This window comes from Thermobia domestica, chromosome 9 (assembly GCF_964235325.1).
Source record: "Thermobia domestica chromosome 9, izTheDome1.hap1.1, whole genome shotgun sequence".
NCBI classification, from domain to species: Eukaryota; Metazoa; Arthropoda; class Insecta; order Zygentoma; family Lepismatidae; genus Thermobia; species Thermobia domestica.
In genome coordinates, this window is record NC_137462.1 from 160,025,789 (window position 1) to 160,043,525 (window position 17,737).

Below are 17,737 nucleotides of genomic sequence, written 5' to 3' on the forward strand. Positions count from 1 at the left end.
CGGGTGTATATAAGGTAGTTATGAAAAAAATGAAATATTTGAGTTTTACGTCCCACGGTTATGCCGGTTAGGCTAAAGGAGACGGTAATGATGAGAGATGCATGAAATGGTGGAATGAAGAAAGTGGGAGGAAACGGGAGAACCCCGAGAAAACTCACGTACACGGTGTTTGTCGGCCACAAAGTTCACTTGGCGGGAGCAGGGTTTGAGCCCGGGACCCCAAGCACCAGAGGTGAAAAGTTAATTATGGAGTAGCATATTAGAACTAATTATTAATATTGATAGAGGAATAATCAAATTATCACTGGTTTATTTATCAAATATAACCATTAATCATTTCTAAGTATTACAGAAAAAGTTCTAATTCAATCGGTCAAATTGAATTTATTTTAAACTAATTGATGATAACCAATTAGTTCAACTCAGATATTGATCTAATAGCATAATTAAAGTTTCTGTCGAGTCCAGAAAATGTAACTTATTAAAATAAAATATCATTTTAACTATGTAAAATAAAGTACAAAAGGCTCTGCAAGGAGGCAACAAGTTTTATATTCGGACAAGGATTAGACAAAAGTAATGAAATGTTGTTGGTTTAATAAATGGTTGTAATAAGTGGCTGTTGGTTTCTATTTTATTTCATGAATTGATTATACTAATGATTACTATGTGGTATGGATAATGAATTGATTATGCTACATATAATAACTATTGATGTTAAGTAGTTAAATACTATAAAATAATATCATTATGTGATTAACATGAATTACCTTTCCTGATATATTGTTGTTGATGTGATACTTTAATGAATCGTATCAGTTATGATTGATGCAAATGTTTGGATTTCGGAAGGCATTAGTTTCGGTACATTAAACATATTGAAACACACACACACACACAAACACATATATATTAAAACTAATTTATGTAACTATGTTTTAATTAATTTAGGTAATTACATCCTGCTTTATTAATTCTATACTGCAGTTATATAGTATGTTTTGTAATATAACGTTGTACAGTTGATTTGGATATTTTTAAGTATTATTTTTTAGAAGGGTATGAACCATACTACATATGAGTATCGGTCCTATATAGTGAGCTATGGATCATATAAGAATTGATTATTGTCTAAGCATAAAACAGAAATTTAAAATATGATTAATAATGAAATGAGTTAAGAGGTAAATAATGTAATATAATTTCTAAAAGTTTTCTTACATAACGTTTTTATAGAGCTCAAGTGAAAATCGTATTATCTTAGAGGTATCACCGGACATAGAAATGTTAATGTGGATAAGAGGTGTAAATTAAAGTAGTTTCAAGTAAAATTCATATCTTATACTATTAAATATCAAAATATCTCAAGATCTAGAAAGGTAAACACAACATTATTTTATTTGAAAATTTATTACGAGAACATAGTTAACAATGTAAGAGAATACGTATGTACAAATATTACTTTAATAATAATGAATGGCTACAAAAGAAGAAAATAAAACAATTAAAATGTGCACTGTAACATATTTGTACTAGGAGTTACATAGAACAATTTTTTAATGTTCCTGAGTTATTTGTTACATTACATAATTCAATTTTAAAGTAATGCCACCTTCGATAATCTTCAATTTTACACATTGAAATTATTCCATTACAATTCATGCAGTTTTAATCAATCTAAGTCCTACTATCTTACACAGGCATTTGGGATACACATATCATTCAGTTTATAATAATGGAATATTTTCTTCTTATATATTTTCGTTTAGCAATAGTTAATTTACATATGTATTCATTCTGATTTTTGTTTATATTTAGTGTTCAGTGGCAAAATGAGCATAAGTACAATGTACATAGAAATACAGCTAAAGATAATAATATATTCGTCGGTATTAAATCTCCTTACTCTCAGAATCTTATTTCTGCAATTGTAAAGTCACTATCACAAACAGCATAGAATGCGGTGAAAGAATATACCATATTCTTCTTGTTAATTTTTTCTTAAAATATGTCGAAATATTTATATAGAAGGTCCATACAATATATATACGTAAAATAGTACTCCTAGTCAGAAACTGTTATAATCACTTCAGTGTAATACTGGCTATTACCTATTATTAAGTCTAACTTTTTATTATCATGTTCAATCACATTCACTCATTCAACACTATTTACGAAAAAGATATGTTATCTTAATCACTCTATTTCGCGATTTGTCAAATTTAAGGAGTCATAAGTAGATAAACATACTTTTTGACAAAATATACACTGGTCTATAAACAATAAGGATTGTTTATATAACAATCACACATAATACTCAATCAATGCTTAACAGTCAAGACAAAAGCAAGAAATGTTCATAAATTCAATATACTATACAAGTTTTACAAGAAAGAAACCTAAGTTCACATTGATACTAAATCTCATATCCAGTAATGTAAAGACTTTTTTACGATCACCTTCTTGTTGTTTTCTACCTAAAATAACTAAAATGAAATTATTTGTTCCGAAAAATGGAATTGATATAAAATTGAACCATGTTAACTTTCATGTTTGATTGATAGAAATGTAGTGCAAAAACGGAATTTCTTACAATGCATTCAAATTGTATATAATAAACGTTTCCTGACACGTATTACTGAAAAATTACACATTTTTGTATAAATTGTATGGGATTTAATTAACATGTTCATTTAGGCACAAAAATCAACTTTAAAGTCATATACTTTGCGCATAAAATATCAAAGCACAAATGCTTTTCAAATCACAGAAATTTCAACAATAATTCCCTTCATATGCTCTCCTCTCTTTCTTTTGCACATATACGACAAACAAACACACACACACACACACACACATACATGCATATAATCAGTCATCCTAATACAACGTAATTTATCATATATAAAAGTTCGTCTCTCGCTCTTCAATTACAATATTAGTAACCACACTCATCCAATGCGTTACTGGAGAAATAATTTGGTTATACCCTAAATAGTCTCTATATAGGTCTTTTAAAACTGCTCTTAACTTCTCTTGAAACTAAATTCGCAATATCATATTTAATTTTATTTTGGAAATACAAAATAAACTAAATTTGGATTTTTCACTCAAAATAACCTAAGTTGGCTAATAAAATTATACAGTTTTGCAATATCGCAACAGCACTATAGGGCTACTCTGTAAAGTATTTTCTCTATTTTAGTATATATGAACATCCTTTCTGAGTTATCATTGTATCGATATACACAGTAAAAGATCACCAACAAACTATAAGCATTCTAATTTGTCATTCTTTTAAATGAAACAGTTTGTCATTTAATATTCTTCAGTAGAACTTCAGTATCGTAAAAATGTTACTTTCCTTCCTCAAAACTATACTTTTTTGGCATTTTCATTTATTTTGTAAATGTTTTTCAAGCCATGGACATCGTTACACAAATTTCATGCATATATTAAATGTTCATCGTCGAAACTTACTGCAATAATATTTAATATATATTGAACATACCACAGTATTATTTTGAGATGTGATGTAATCGATTCTATTTTCTTGTAAAGATACTTATAAGGGTAAATGTTTATGTACCTTTACTTTTATTTCGCCCTTTTAAGGTTAAGTATGAGAAAATGATGTCTCGTTTAATTTGATGATTGGTTCTTTTTGATTTTCTTGCTTTTACCTTGGCGATGGACCAACTCCTCGACCAGCGATTCCTCTGTGGCCATCGGCAGAACAATAAAAGGCAGAACAGTCATGGTTTCTAACCGCCGACATTACATCTGTTAAGTGATGTGACAATGCAGCTGATAAATCAGGATGAATTCTGAAAAAGAAAAGATAAAGAAATTAACAAATAATAAGGAAACCGTACAACATTTAAAGAAAAATATTTGTTCAAATTTCCACGAATATTTAGAAACTTTATATATATTTAGAAACTTTTTACTTGAATTATTATTAAAGTAACTTAAAATAATAAGCATGGCATTAAAATTTCAATATTTAGAAACTATATATATATAGTTTCTAAATATTGAAATTTTAATGCCATGCTTATTATTTTAAGTTACTTTAATAATAATTCAACCATCTGATTGGCTTTGCTTCAAACGTCACCTGGGAAACATATAATATATATTATTATTGCATAAAATTACAATCAAGAATCATATTCAAGTATAACATTCAATATCTTTATCTGTTTGGCCCGAGTACAATTTATTGATTTTTCATACTTCTAAGTAACTAATGGGAAAAGATCATAGGCTATTTAGATTCTCCCGAACGATGGATAATTGGTGCAGATTATGAATAGATATGCCAATATAAAATCATTCAGCCAATAAATTTTAGGGTTGCTCAAGTTCTTATCTTCGCATGACATACTCATTTTCCGTTTTCCATATGCCTCCCTCACTCAACGTATATATATTCTCCTGTATTGAAATTGCTATCAACTTTTTCTTTTATTATTACCTCAATAGCATCATCTATTCATTGATTGAAAATGAAAACAGTATTCGTTATTAAAAATGAATATTTTGCTGATTCTAAGAACGATACAATCATTAGGATGAAAGTAATTTGAGGAACACGAAATTGAAAAAGTGTGTTAACTCATTTGAAATGATTTATAAACTTGACAAAATTATGCTTAATCAGCTAAAACGTTTGACTTGAATTGTGTAAATGGAAAGGAAAAATATATGGACGAATAATTAACCTAAACAAATAGTACAAGATTTTTTTTCGATATTTAGATCTGCCAGTTACTGAAAGACCTTAATGTAAGTTCCATTAAATTATTTTCTTTTTTTTTCATAGGTTTTGTCATTGATTAACTGTGAAAAGTAACAAAGTTAATATACATAGTAAATGTACGTTTCACATTATAACACAAGTACAAGGATTTCTACTTCAATCATAATAATTTTTTTCCTTCCGACACATACGTAGTTTATATGAATACAGCATGTGTGTTCGAAAGAAGAAAACAATATACTACTAATACTACTACTATTAACATAATTAACAATAATAATAATTCAAGAAGAAGATATTTACACTGTGCTGTGACGATAATAAGCCAGGAACGTAGCCTTGACTTTTAATAGTAACTAATTTTAATAGATCTGCTTCATAAAAATAAAGCATATTTCTTTGTTTTTGTTTGCAGCAACTGAAGTATATCGCAATTTTACCCACAGAACTTAGCCTATATCATTGGATAACTGGATTCAAGGTTGTCTTCATGCTTTCGTGAGCTTTTCATCTTTTTTGTTGTTTCAACAAACCAGTGAAATTGCTTCGTGTTTTTACCGTTGATGTTATTTCAGGTGTTCTAAGAGCAAAATTCCATTTTCGATTAGAAGCCAAACTTTGACAGTGAACATTTCTGAACACTATACAAGTAAAAGCAGAATATTTTGGACAGTAATTCATTTAATAAAAGTTAAGGGTAGTTTCATTTTTTTACTTTTGCTGAAGCGTGCGGTTCGAGATTCAAATACAGTAGGAAAATTTTATGTTTTTTTAGGGAAAGAAAAGGAAGATGTGAGATAGTCAGAATTTAACAAACACATGTATTGTTTACATAATAAGGTAGGACAGTTTTAATTGGAAACTGGGGCATTTCATTAGAAATAGTTCCAACATGAAAACGTAAATTACAATTTCCAATGAGAGCTCGTGCGGTTTGGATTACGCGTTAAGCTGCAGGTGCTATCTCATATAGCCTTCCTATTAAAGAGGGGCGCTAAGCTCAAATCCAAAAAAATCAAGTATATTACACAAATTTTTGTTTCGGTTTAATTGAATTTTGATGAAGATTTTGCATCTTTTAACAGTCCTATATATCTTTTTTAAATGTTCAAAAAAAATCCTTGCAGGACATCGAAATACACAACCCACTTCGAATTTTGCTTTTATTAGTTTAGTGTAGCTTCTGTTCCTAACATCAGCATATCGTGATCGATCGAAACTGTTATGATCGAGACGGTGTTGACACACGAAGGCTAAGATGCTAAAACCAAACTAGTTTTAAACATAGGTGCAATCTATATATACTAAGCTACATCGTTGTGTTGCGTTGTTAACAGTATGTGAAACTAGAGCTCGGATTTCCATGCACAAACAAAGCCCGATATATGCATGCAAATATGCATGAAAAAAATATAAAAAATGTGCACTAAAATATGCATTAAAAATTTTAACATATGCACTGAAATATACACTAAGAAAATAAATTTTCAATTTCTTATAAAAATATCTCATCTTAATGATCTCTCTTGTTTGAACAATTAACGCCTTTCTTAGGTTTATTCTCTGTGTTTACCTTTTATAGATCGAGAAGTTCCTTTCTACATCAGCCGAAGTCACTGATGCATGTGAAAAACACTAAATGTCTTCCGTGTTAGGTCTTCTTCCAATTGAATATTTTCACCCTTAAGTATATTTGCAATGTCACAGATTGTTTTGTATCCGGGATTTTTGCCTAATACTTGGCAAAGTTTATCTGACGGTATTTTGGCAACGCCGTGTTTCACCCAACAAGGATAATGAATGCAGCAAAACATTGTTACGGCAATCCAGCTGTCTGATAATTTCATGTATTCTCGAAAAGTTGTTGTATGTGTACTTAAGTTTGTTCTCAATGTCATTTGTAGAGAAACATTTTTGTAACACATAAATAGCGGCTGCATCATCGGGATTTAGAGAATATACAACCTTCTTCACTTGATTTAAATTTTCTGTGTAATACAACACAGCTTCTACCCACGAGCCCCATCGGGTTTAAACTGGTTGCGGAGATAGCGAAACATTTTCTATACGCGAAAGATACTTATGCGCGATGGACTTCCACAAATACTTTCTTTACATTTGATACAAGCGCGTCTACTTCCAGATATTGCCATCTGATTGTTTCTGCTACACGATGAAGATCGTGTGCAAGACAAGTTGTATGGACTAATTTTGGATACAACACTATTCTATTATTCCATACAGCATTTTATTCTACATCTGCATTTACAAAATGATTCTGTTTACTTTAAATATAACCTACTTTCTTGTGATATACTCTAAAATATTTTAGTATGCAGCAATAAAATTTGGAAATATGCAGTATCCTGCAATGTTTACGATATATGCATGCACATCGATATTCACTCAAAATATGCACTTATATGCTCTATCATGTGCGTCTCAAACAAATCCTTACAAGTCCGTCGACAAGAAAAAGGTATTTTCCATACGTTTCTGCATGCTACTGTAGATATGCATTTTGCATAGAAATCTGGGCTGTAGTGAGAACTAATCCTTGTAATTATTTTTTTCGTAGTAAGTTATAAAACCATGTTAAATGTGTCCAGGACAATAATTTATTTTCCTTAATTTAAAAGAGAATGGAAGAAAACGTTTTAAGAGGAAAATAAAAACGTAAATCGTAAAGCATGTCAGAAAAACTTATGAGGAAAACGTAAGATCTAGCAATTCTAACAGCTTTCAATACATATAGGACGAAAATGAATTTATGTTTTTTGTGTGTCTGGCTTCCACGATAAGTCATTAAACTATTTCATCATGTTCTTTAAGCCTTATGGTTCATTTCTACTCTTTGAGATTGAAATCTTTCGAATTTCAAAGATCGAATTAGCCCAACTTTGTTTTTACAATAGTTTCCACTGTGAACTAGTAAATAAGTAGTGGCACTAGTATTTCTAACAAATTGCGCGTTTAGTGCACAAGGAAAACACTTTTTACTCATTTTAGATGTATTTCATTTTCAAGATCTCCACCTGAATGAAGTTCCTTTCAGAGCTTAAAAAAAATCCAGGTCCAAATATTGTAAATAAATCTTAGGATAAAGTTTTAAAAAGAAACTATACATTTTTCCATGTAATTAAGCGTTGTGTACAAATTTTATGTTTATTTTTGACTCAACTTCGGTAATTTGACTTGAGTACCTTGTCCTCTAAAAACCATAATATTAGTCCGGAAAGAAGGTTACTGTTTTCGAAATATGTTTTCAGTAAAAAAAAAAAAAAAGTTTTCCCTGATGGTGTTAGATTTTTGGTAAGATTTTTTTTGGGGGGGAGGGGTGATATTGGATTATCACAGTTCAAGAATTCGCGTGTTTGTCAATAAAAGCGCTCCTATTTTTTCCCATCTTCGAACGGTTGGATAAATTGGAAAACGCCACTTTGAAACGTTTTATTCATTAAATGAAACTTCAATATGGATGACCTCTTTGTTTCGATTCTTTTTTTTTTTTTTTTTTTTTTTTTTTTTTTTTGTTATTCATTCTTACGGTGACAAGCGAAGATCTATCACTTGATCCGAAGGATATTTGGCGAGAACGTTGCTTTGTCTGACTTGGAGTAACTAATAATCAGGTTAAATTAAGTAAATCGAAAGGTTCATGTTGGAAGTCACCTGCAAAGTTAGGAAAAAAAAATCACATGGCTCATAAAGATGCTAAGAGTTATGGATATTATCATGAAAATAAACGAATTAAAGTGGGGTTGGGCTGGGTATAATTGCTAGAAGAAATGACAATCGATAGACAAAAGCAATGCTTGACTAGATACCAGGATATAAGGATACATAGGAAACTTCCTCATACGAGGTGGTATGACGAAATCGAGAAGCACTACGGAATAACGTGGAATAGAAATTGTTCAAGATAGCTGTGGAGAAGGCAGACCGGTAGCCAGCCCAAAAATGTAGGGGGGACGACCCAACCATATTATAGTTCATCAACATATTATAGTTCATTTGCAAGCCTACTGTGAAAATTTTAGGGGGACTGAAAATGTAGGGGGGTGCGGCCCACTCTAGCCCCCGTGGATACGGGCCTAGGAGAAGGGGTGGCATTATTGTGAGTAACATGAAGGCAGAAAGATTCCTTCCCCGAAAATATACCTTGTTTCTGATGTTTAATAGATTTTGGCAGGAATTTCCACAAAATGTTCAGCATTCAATAGTGTTCCCGATGTTTTTTCCTTGGCAACACTGTTGTCCCCAATTACCTTAAGTAGTCTTGAAAAGGGGAAATTTTAAGGTAAATTTCCCTCAATAACTTCCCTTCTGACGGCACCACTCTAGAGTAATTACAGGATGAACCAGTGTGCGAATTAGATAATCTATATTGGGGGGGATAAAATTAGGCCAAAGGACATAGTCTGAAGGTTCAAATTTCAAAATGAGACAATAAATGCCTTACCCCCATATATATATATAGGTGTGTGTGTGTGTGTGTGTGTGTGTGTGTGTGTGACATCTGTAATAAATAAGATATTTATTAATTTAATAAATCTACCGACAATAACTATGCACATATATATTGTCTGACATACACACACCCCACTAAACCTTTCTGAACGTGTTTTAATGTTGTACTCACTCTTATCCCCGTATCTCTCTAAGGTTTATTTAGTTAATAATTCGCCTCGAGCGATGATCACAAGCATCTGTTAATTTTTCCACTCATATTGAAAGCTTCTACTTTGCATTAATACCTACAGGTTGCGAAAAGAAACCTACTTCAGTCTTGTGAAAACCACTAAAATTATCAGTTAAACCGGACATTTTTTTTTTAAAGAAAATCTAGATATTAACCTATCAAATAAGAAATGGATTGTTGCTGGTCCCGATTTCTCACATCAAGGTCAAATCGAAGGCCAAATATTTAAAATCTCTCAATTCAAATTTCGAGCTTGTGCTTATGCTTTCCGCTAAAGCTGTTCTCATCATGACTTTTTTTCTCCAAATATCGATTCCGTGATGGGCACAGGAAGTCAACACTTAAAAATTACTTTACTGTTAGGTTGAAGATGAGTTGATTCACTATGGGCTACGTTATTCAAATAAACTAAAACATTACACTGAAGTTTTTCAGACAACATTAATTGCGTGAACAGCAAACTGTACAGCGAAAAGATTGAAAAATGAAGGGTTAACTAAAAAAAAAAAAAAAAAACGCTTCAGTTCAAATGCTTATACAGACACGGACAATGACACGAAGAACCAGTCGTATTTACAAATGCTGAAACAAATCTTGAATTATTCGCTTATTCACCTAAAAATCACCTTCATTAACATGTCTGCTCACTAGGAGTATCCCCCAGCGTGTACGTTAACATATACTTACGAGAGAATACCTATATCTCAGATTTTGAGTACAGTTTCAAAAGTTCATTTCCGTAAACTGCAAAAGCAGTGATTACTATGCTAATTATCACAAATTAAATGCAACTTTTGAGTTGCATACACACAACCTACTAGGGAATGAAGACCATGTGCTAACAAAGAGTACACTGGAAAATGAAATAACATGTTATAACAAAAATTAAAATAAGATGATAATCGATACAAATATAGAGGATGAATATGACATATCCGAACTTCGCCAAGTATGGTAGAAGCTATTTGTTTACTTCTTCCTGGCCAACCGCTAATAACATTTATAAATCTATATGTGGCTTTGTTATACGCAATTAGTACATTCAAATTCACAAACGATGACGAACTGAAGGGCACGAAGGTACAGTTGCAAGTAACAACCGTAGTCATAATAATATAGTTATACTAAACAACGTTGAAAATAGTGGGTAATTAGGTGGTAAGTAGAAATGACCAAAACTGAAAAGTTTACATCGATCACTTCGAAATACGGCCAGAAGATTAAATTTACAAGAAATAACAAAAATCAGTGAAATTTGGAGTTATACTAAGCATAGTTTGAGGGGGAAAGCGAGCATCCCTGGTGGGGATACTTCAGCTGACTTCTTTGGGGGGGAACAAAATGTGATTGAGGGGGAAAATCCCCCTCATCCCCCCCGGTAATTCGCACCCTGGGATGAACAATAAATAAGATCAGCAATGATTAACAACCTGCGCTTGCAAACCGTTGAGAATAGGATAGTTCACAGGATTTTTTCTTTCATTTTTTTATTTTACTTTTTTTTTTGCTTAAAATGACCTACCCTATCACTATCTAAAAGGGACGTGATTTCCTCCTGGGACACCTTATACATATTAGAATGTGTGTGTTTTTGGTTCCCGTAGTCCTACGCTCAATTCCCGAGAAAGAGCACAAAGTCTATCTCCTTTAGCTTAAAGGATATAACGTAGAGGTAGCTTAAAAAATTATTTTATTGTATTTTTTCATATATATAATAAAACACTGAAAAATATAGATTTTAGTGCATTTTTAATTAAAGCTTGTCATTTAATGACTTCAAAAGAAACATTTTTAAAGCAATACTAATACTGGACGAAAATTTAAGAGTATTTAATAATATTTTAATACAACTGTATGTGATTGAATAATAAATCTTATGGAAATATTGTTAGATTCAATAAAGTCTTTTTTCCCCCTAAACTTTCTCTGTTAGTTCCTTCATTCATTTTCGTTCGATTTTTTTCTCTTTTTTAAACACTTCTTCTTCTTCCAATGATTGAATGCAGGAATTCCTTAGTCTGTATCCACAAAAGAAAATAACAGCTCTTGGCACCCAATGAACACCTGAGAACGCCGTTCTGGTTACTTTTTTAGAAAGTTTCGTTCGAGTGGAAGAGGCACGCGCGAGATGACGTAACACAGCTCGCAACTGGTGTTTCCGGACAAGCCTTTGTCCCCAAATATTTGTCCTTTAATTTATGTCACAGGAATTCTTTCGTTCCATATAATACAGTTTTACTTCGTGTTATTACGTTAGAACCTTATGCACAGAAGACACGTATCTTATATTCACAGCTTGAAAGTTGGCGTTTGGATTGTCAAATTTTCGCGCGCGGTAAAAAAAAAAAAAAAAAAATGTTATTAAGAACAAGAATTAGCTGAAAATATATTAAACACATCTGTCAAACTTTAATTTGAGATTTAATGTAGTGTATGCTCTTAATATTTACTCTAATGAATGAAGGATGTGTTCTTCGCAAATCGAAAATCTTATTAGTAGTCATACTTCTAATTACTTTCTTCAAGAAAACCCATTTTCTAATATTCTTTTCTAAACTAATTATTTGACAAAAGGTAATAGTAAGAATAATAATAAATAATTTATGTATAAATCTAAACAGCTGATGAGCTTTGACAACACGTATACTATACAAAATTGTGAGTCATGGTTGGTCACACAGGGAAATCAGTTTCTTAAGGTTTCTAAAACGTGTGCTCCCATATATTAATTATTTTGCTGTACCTGTCTATTGGTTTTCTGAATATTAATTTTTCTTTAGTTTTGAACTTTACTTGCAGCTTCTGCACTTTAGGCTAATTTAAAGACGCTGTAATCACCAATAGATGGCAGCACGTTTCCCCTACCTTTCCAATGTATTTTGGTAGGGAGGTAACAATATTCGCAACAATTCAGCCAAAAGTACGAGGTGGTTTTTGAAACTTTGTCCAAAACAAAGTGAATCAATAGCCAATAATAATCGATGCAGTTTTTCGATGTTTTTTCCCTCATTGTTGTGGGGGTTTTATTATTGTGGCACGTTTCTGAAGACTAATTGAATGCTCTCAACAATGAATAAGACAAGATAATTAAAAATTGCTCGAATTATCCTCTAAATACAGACATATCTTATATATAAAAGAGAACGCACAAATCCTTTGTTCCCTCATCACGCTAATACGGCTGAACCAATTTCTTTCATTTTTGGGGGGTTATTAGGATTTGGAACCTAGATGGTTTTTATCATATCACTTTAATTTTTAATTACCAGTGTCTTGAGATAATTGACCATTCAAGTGTCCATAACGTACAAATCCTTTGTTAGTTCATCATAGGTAAAAATAAACGTATTTATATGCAACCCGCATGACCGTGTCACTCGGCGGGTTAACATAAATGACAGGCGATATAATGTTAACATTTACTGCAATCTACTATGGTTTTTATCATATCACTTGAAAGCGAAAAAGTAAAAATTATCTAATTAACAAGGTTTATTGCGTTCCGGGGTGACCCCAGCGAAGCGGGGTGAACGCTGCTAGTCATAAATAAATGAATAGACACATCTATTTATGAACTTTTCCCTTTATTTTACGGTACTGATTGATATAGCAACCGAACGGTAACTAAAAGATAAGACTATATCTCAGGGGCGTATTTAGGGGGGTGGCTTCCGGGCTTAATCCCCCCCCCCGAAATCTTAGTTACTATAGTAAAGTATATGGAATATCTTGCAGAATTTTCATATTTTCAGGCAAAGCCCCCCTTCCGAAAGTTAGCAAAGCCACCCCCGAAACAAAATCGTAAATACGCCACTGCTATATCTTATTGATCGACCTTTAGCTTGAGGCAGTTTTAATCCCTTTGATATGGAATTAATTATTTGCGTGATTTTGGACTGCAGGTTTTTGCCTATTCTTCATGCAAACATTGGAGAAGTTCTCCACGGAACGCTGTCTAATGGCACAATCTAGAATAAACCCATATGTTCAATTGGATTCATATCCGGGGACTAACTGATTCATGGCAGTTTTCAGATGCCATTTTGTGACTGGCAAGTTTGAGTGTTTATGGCAGAAAAGGCAAGGGAGTGCCCTCTTCCATAAACACAGCTGTTATTTTCCATAGAAATCCAGTGCAAAATATCGGTAGGAGACACCTCTTTAAAATGTGAATGTATTCTACGCTGTTGAATTTGCCAACATATTACAGCAACTTTGAATGTCCAGAGCTCCAAATGTCTTCCCGCTGTTGTCTCCAGACTAATGTGTGTCCGCTGGATGAAAATTTGGAAAATGTGGATGGATTCATCAGAGAAAATTTGTCTTTGGCTTGCATTGAGGACACATTATCCCACTATCCGACTACGTTCGAGATAAATCTATCTTTGGCTCCTTTTGAGTCGCGGTATCATTCATTGTTTCTCTTATGGGATCTTCATACTATCCACATGTGGAATAACAAACAAATTACGACCTTTCATGACCTTTAAATCATTACATTTCATTATATTACAAGGTAGCTATTCACTTATATGTTTCTGTATATATCCAACTTGTATTTAGATAATGTTTGAATATTTATATCTTGGATTTGATTGAATTATTATGAATTGTCTTACAAAATACATTGGAAAGGTAGGGAAAATGTGCTACCATCTATTAAAGATAGTCGAGCATTTACATTTACTTTAAATACTTCTGGAGCACACTGGAGATCCTTATTATTGTTAAACGTACGGAATTTTCAAATTTACTTTTTCTTTTTATAATTTTCATTATTTAGAGTATACCTGTGTAACACTACGATGTAGAAAGTACCATGAAACAAAGAGAAAACTACTGTCTTCTGAAATACGAGCGAGCATAGTGTATCACGTCTTATGTTGAATGTCACAAAGTGATAGATCCGTGATTTTCTTTGATTATTTTGTTTCTGTAAATTTTAACGTCCATGTTCAACGCTAAATGGGACATAGCTCTACAGTTATATGCGAAATTTGAATCATATATACTTGCATCAGAAATTGAACCCAGGTCCACGGATCGAAAGACACTATCGTTAAAATTTTTACCAATATAAAAATAAATTTCAGATTTTTTGAAAGGTAAAATCTCATGATACTTTTCTTAATATCTATAATTCAGTTTCACATCAAATTCATAGATAGCAGCTACATAATTAAATAAATATTTTCTCCTTTCTTGAAACGTTGTTTCTCCTATTTCACTATCGGTAATCACTGTTAATGTTTTCTTTTGAATATTTCCTGTTATTACTACAATTGTTGAATATTTTCCGAATTGTTTTTTGTTGTAGTCGATAATATCACAAATTCTTAGTCTACATATTTCCTATTGCATTATATTTAGTATTACGCATCTGATGGATTTTGAGCGTCTATATTAACATAGATCGATAAGGATGTTTGTGATATTCAGGATTTTATGAACCAGTCGTACCTCAAACATGTTTGAAGAATTTATCTTACATTATTTTCTGAGAACTAAAGAAATATCAACCCGCTAGGTACGGTTTAATTCGACATTTTGATACTTTGTTTTTTTAAACACTAAGGAACGAGTTGTAGATGGGGAGAAATTAAAATAATGTCTACCTTCTAAATAAATCTACTAAGAAACAGTAATTGCTATTGCCATAGAAACCGACTGTATGAGGGTGGTTTCTCTGCTCGACGGCCATTACATTGCATTCCTTTGACACTCGCACATCGATGATGCCGTTTGTTGCATGCCAAGTCCGCAACCAACACTTACAAGGAGACTTCCTGACCACATGTCAGTATGTGCATATTAATACAAAAAACACAAGAATTTTAGGAGTGGTCAAAAAATGAATCAAAAGATTGCGAACTTGGCCAATAATTTTAGGAATGATCCAAAATAAATGCATCAAAAGATTGCGACCTTGGAAAATAATTAGTTTTTGAATCAGGGACCACAAAATTTTTGAATTGCCCTTAAATCGAGTTTTCATATTTTCTACGGAATAAGCACATCATATTGAGTTAAATGATAAAACTAGGAGATTATTATAAATGACAAAAATATAGTATAAATTATCCAATAATATTGCAATCGAGTATGTTTAATGAAATAACAGAAGTATTACATTTAAGCATGAACAGTTATTATTAGTCCAATTCAACTGTGTATGTCTGTTCCACTTTTAAGTCAGAAAAATGGTTGACATGGATCCTGGTTTCGCGAGTGTTGTGGTAAAATACAAGCGAAGCCTTTACGTAATGGTAGAAAGCAGCTGGTGCTAAAGGTGTTTAATAAATTCTGTTTACTAACGAAATTCAAAGAATATTCTCTCTTTTTCTTTTTTTAAAATTTCGAGTTTTTTTTTTTTTTCCACTTCCAAAATTCCGCACGACACAGGATTATCAAAATGCACATATACAGTATAACTTGCTCCTTCCTGTGTGAGAGTGGGAGCGAGGCATCAGTAGTCAATCATAGTTTGGAACAGCGGAAGGATGTAAATAATTTTGTTTATCTCTGTTTACAGGTAAGCCGGAACAGATAATATATTTTTCTTTTTTTCTTTCTTCTGACATTCTCTTCGCAACCAATAGTGTGATTCTTTCATGTCTCCTATCTACTCGGGATTAGTCTAGTGAGAAACAGATGTGACATCACTTGTAATCGATCTTGCTATTTTTTTTTTTTTTTTTTTTTTTTTTTTTTTTTTTTTTTTAAAGATTAACTCTATGTCACTGAGTCATACTGGAGATATCTCATTGTTACACAGTATTACTAACAACCACGACCGCCAAGTTGGATGGAACGCACTTTTCACGTAAAAAAAGAAAAAAAGTTTGGAACCCTTTGGAGGAAGTGGTTAACATTCCAGTAAAGATTGTTTTGGCAGAAAATATGACTAATGACGAGGTTTCTACTACGCGTACTATAGCAAGAAACATGAAATTTGGACAGAATACTCCTTTTGTCACGAAAGAAAAGGATAAGAAAGATTTTTTAGGTGTCAATCCTGAGGGTAGAGTATGGGGATCTTGAAGTTTTTGTTAGCAATAGAGTATCTTACGAATCGCTGAAGTTGGGGAGATGAATCTTGGCACATAAACTCCTCACAAAAAATATCAAATTCGTGTTACGCCATTTTCGAAAATTACTCTCATAAGGGGGGAAAGGTATACAATTTCTACAATATTATTTTCAATTTTTCATTCACAAACGCCTAATATGAAAATTTTCCTAAGTTGCTGGTGTGAAATTCGGGATTAAGACTCTTAATTAGAAATAATGAAATATGTGTTCCGAAAATTTTGCTATTAAAGGGAGGAAAAGAAGCAAATTCTAATTTCCGATAGTATATTTATAAAATACTTAAGTACTACAATTTGCTGGAGTTGGAGTTGTGAAATTCAGTATGTAAATTTTTCATTTAAAAAATAGCTTTACACGGGTTTTAGTGTTTTTGAAAATTCCGCTTCTAAAGATAAAGGGCGGGAGTGGAGTAATTTTAATAATATTAAAATTTCAAATTTTGTATTCACTAAACCTCATTCTTCCCTTCCAAAGAACGGCCGTACCGGTAGAAACTCAAGACAAGAAGTAAACAAGGTTAGTCAGTACCTGCCATCACAAGCCTGTGTGCATTTTTTTTGTTGTTGAAGAGATGAGTAATAGTCGTGTATTGGGAGATAAGCTGCAAGAATGAGGGTTGCGTGACGTAACGGGTGGAGTAGCATCTTGTGAAGAAAGTGAATGAGGTTGAGTGAAAGTTATCAGCCAGTTGAGCGGGCGGATTTCTAAAAAAAAAAAAAAAAAAAAAAAAAAAAAAAAAAAAAAAAAAAAAAGCTTGACTCCTCCTGTCAATTGTGTTTTCAATGCAAATCCATCCATACACTGACATATTTGGAAGAAAGGAACCAGTTAGGAAGACAACTATTGTTACATGAATGGAAATAAGCAGTAGAAGTACGGTACTTAGGGAGTCGTTACTCAGGAATGTTGATAAGCTAACGGGTAATTTTAGGAGGCTTTTGTTCTAAGATAGTAGTTACATGTTTGTGAGTATCAAGATAAAGGCACCACCCAAAATAATTTCTACTCTATAAGTTGACATTAGTACAATAGATTGAACACATAAGCCCAAGCTGTTGGAAACCACTCTGCTGTTAAAATAGTTACTTTGAGAAAGAGAAGAGCTCAAATTTAACTGTGTTTGAAAGTGACTCCATGAGTTGTTGCAGTCAAGCCACTCGATATGAATCCACTCAGTA

General features: G+C 32.3%; 1 protein-coding gene across 2 annotated transcripts in view; it reads right to left on the minus strand.

Moving 5' to 3' along the window:
- Positions 1 to 1,391: 1,391 nt before the first annotated feature.
- The window catches only part of LOC145695142 (uncharacterized), a 74,150-nt gene continuing 57,804 nt past the window's right edge, over positions 1,392 to 17,737 (minus strand). For both annotated transcript variants that reach the window (XM_081772077.1, XM_081772078.1), the window contains exon 3: positions 1,392 to 3,827. In XM_081772077.1, coding sequence (XP_081628203.1) covers positions 3,680 to 3,827 — 148 coding nt within the window. In that variant the 3' untranslated portion in view covers positions 1,392 to 3,679. The remainder of the gene's footprint in view (positions 3,828 to 17,737) is intronic.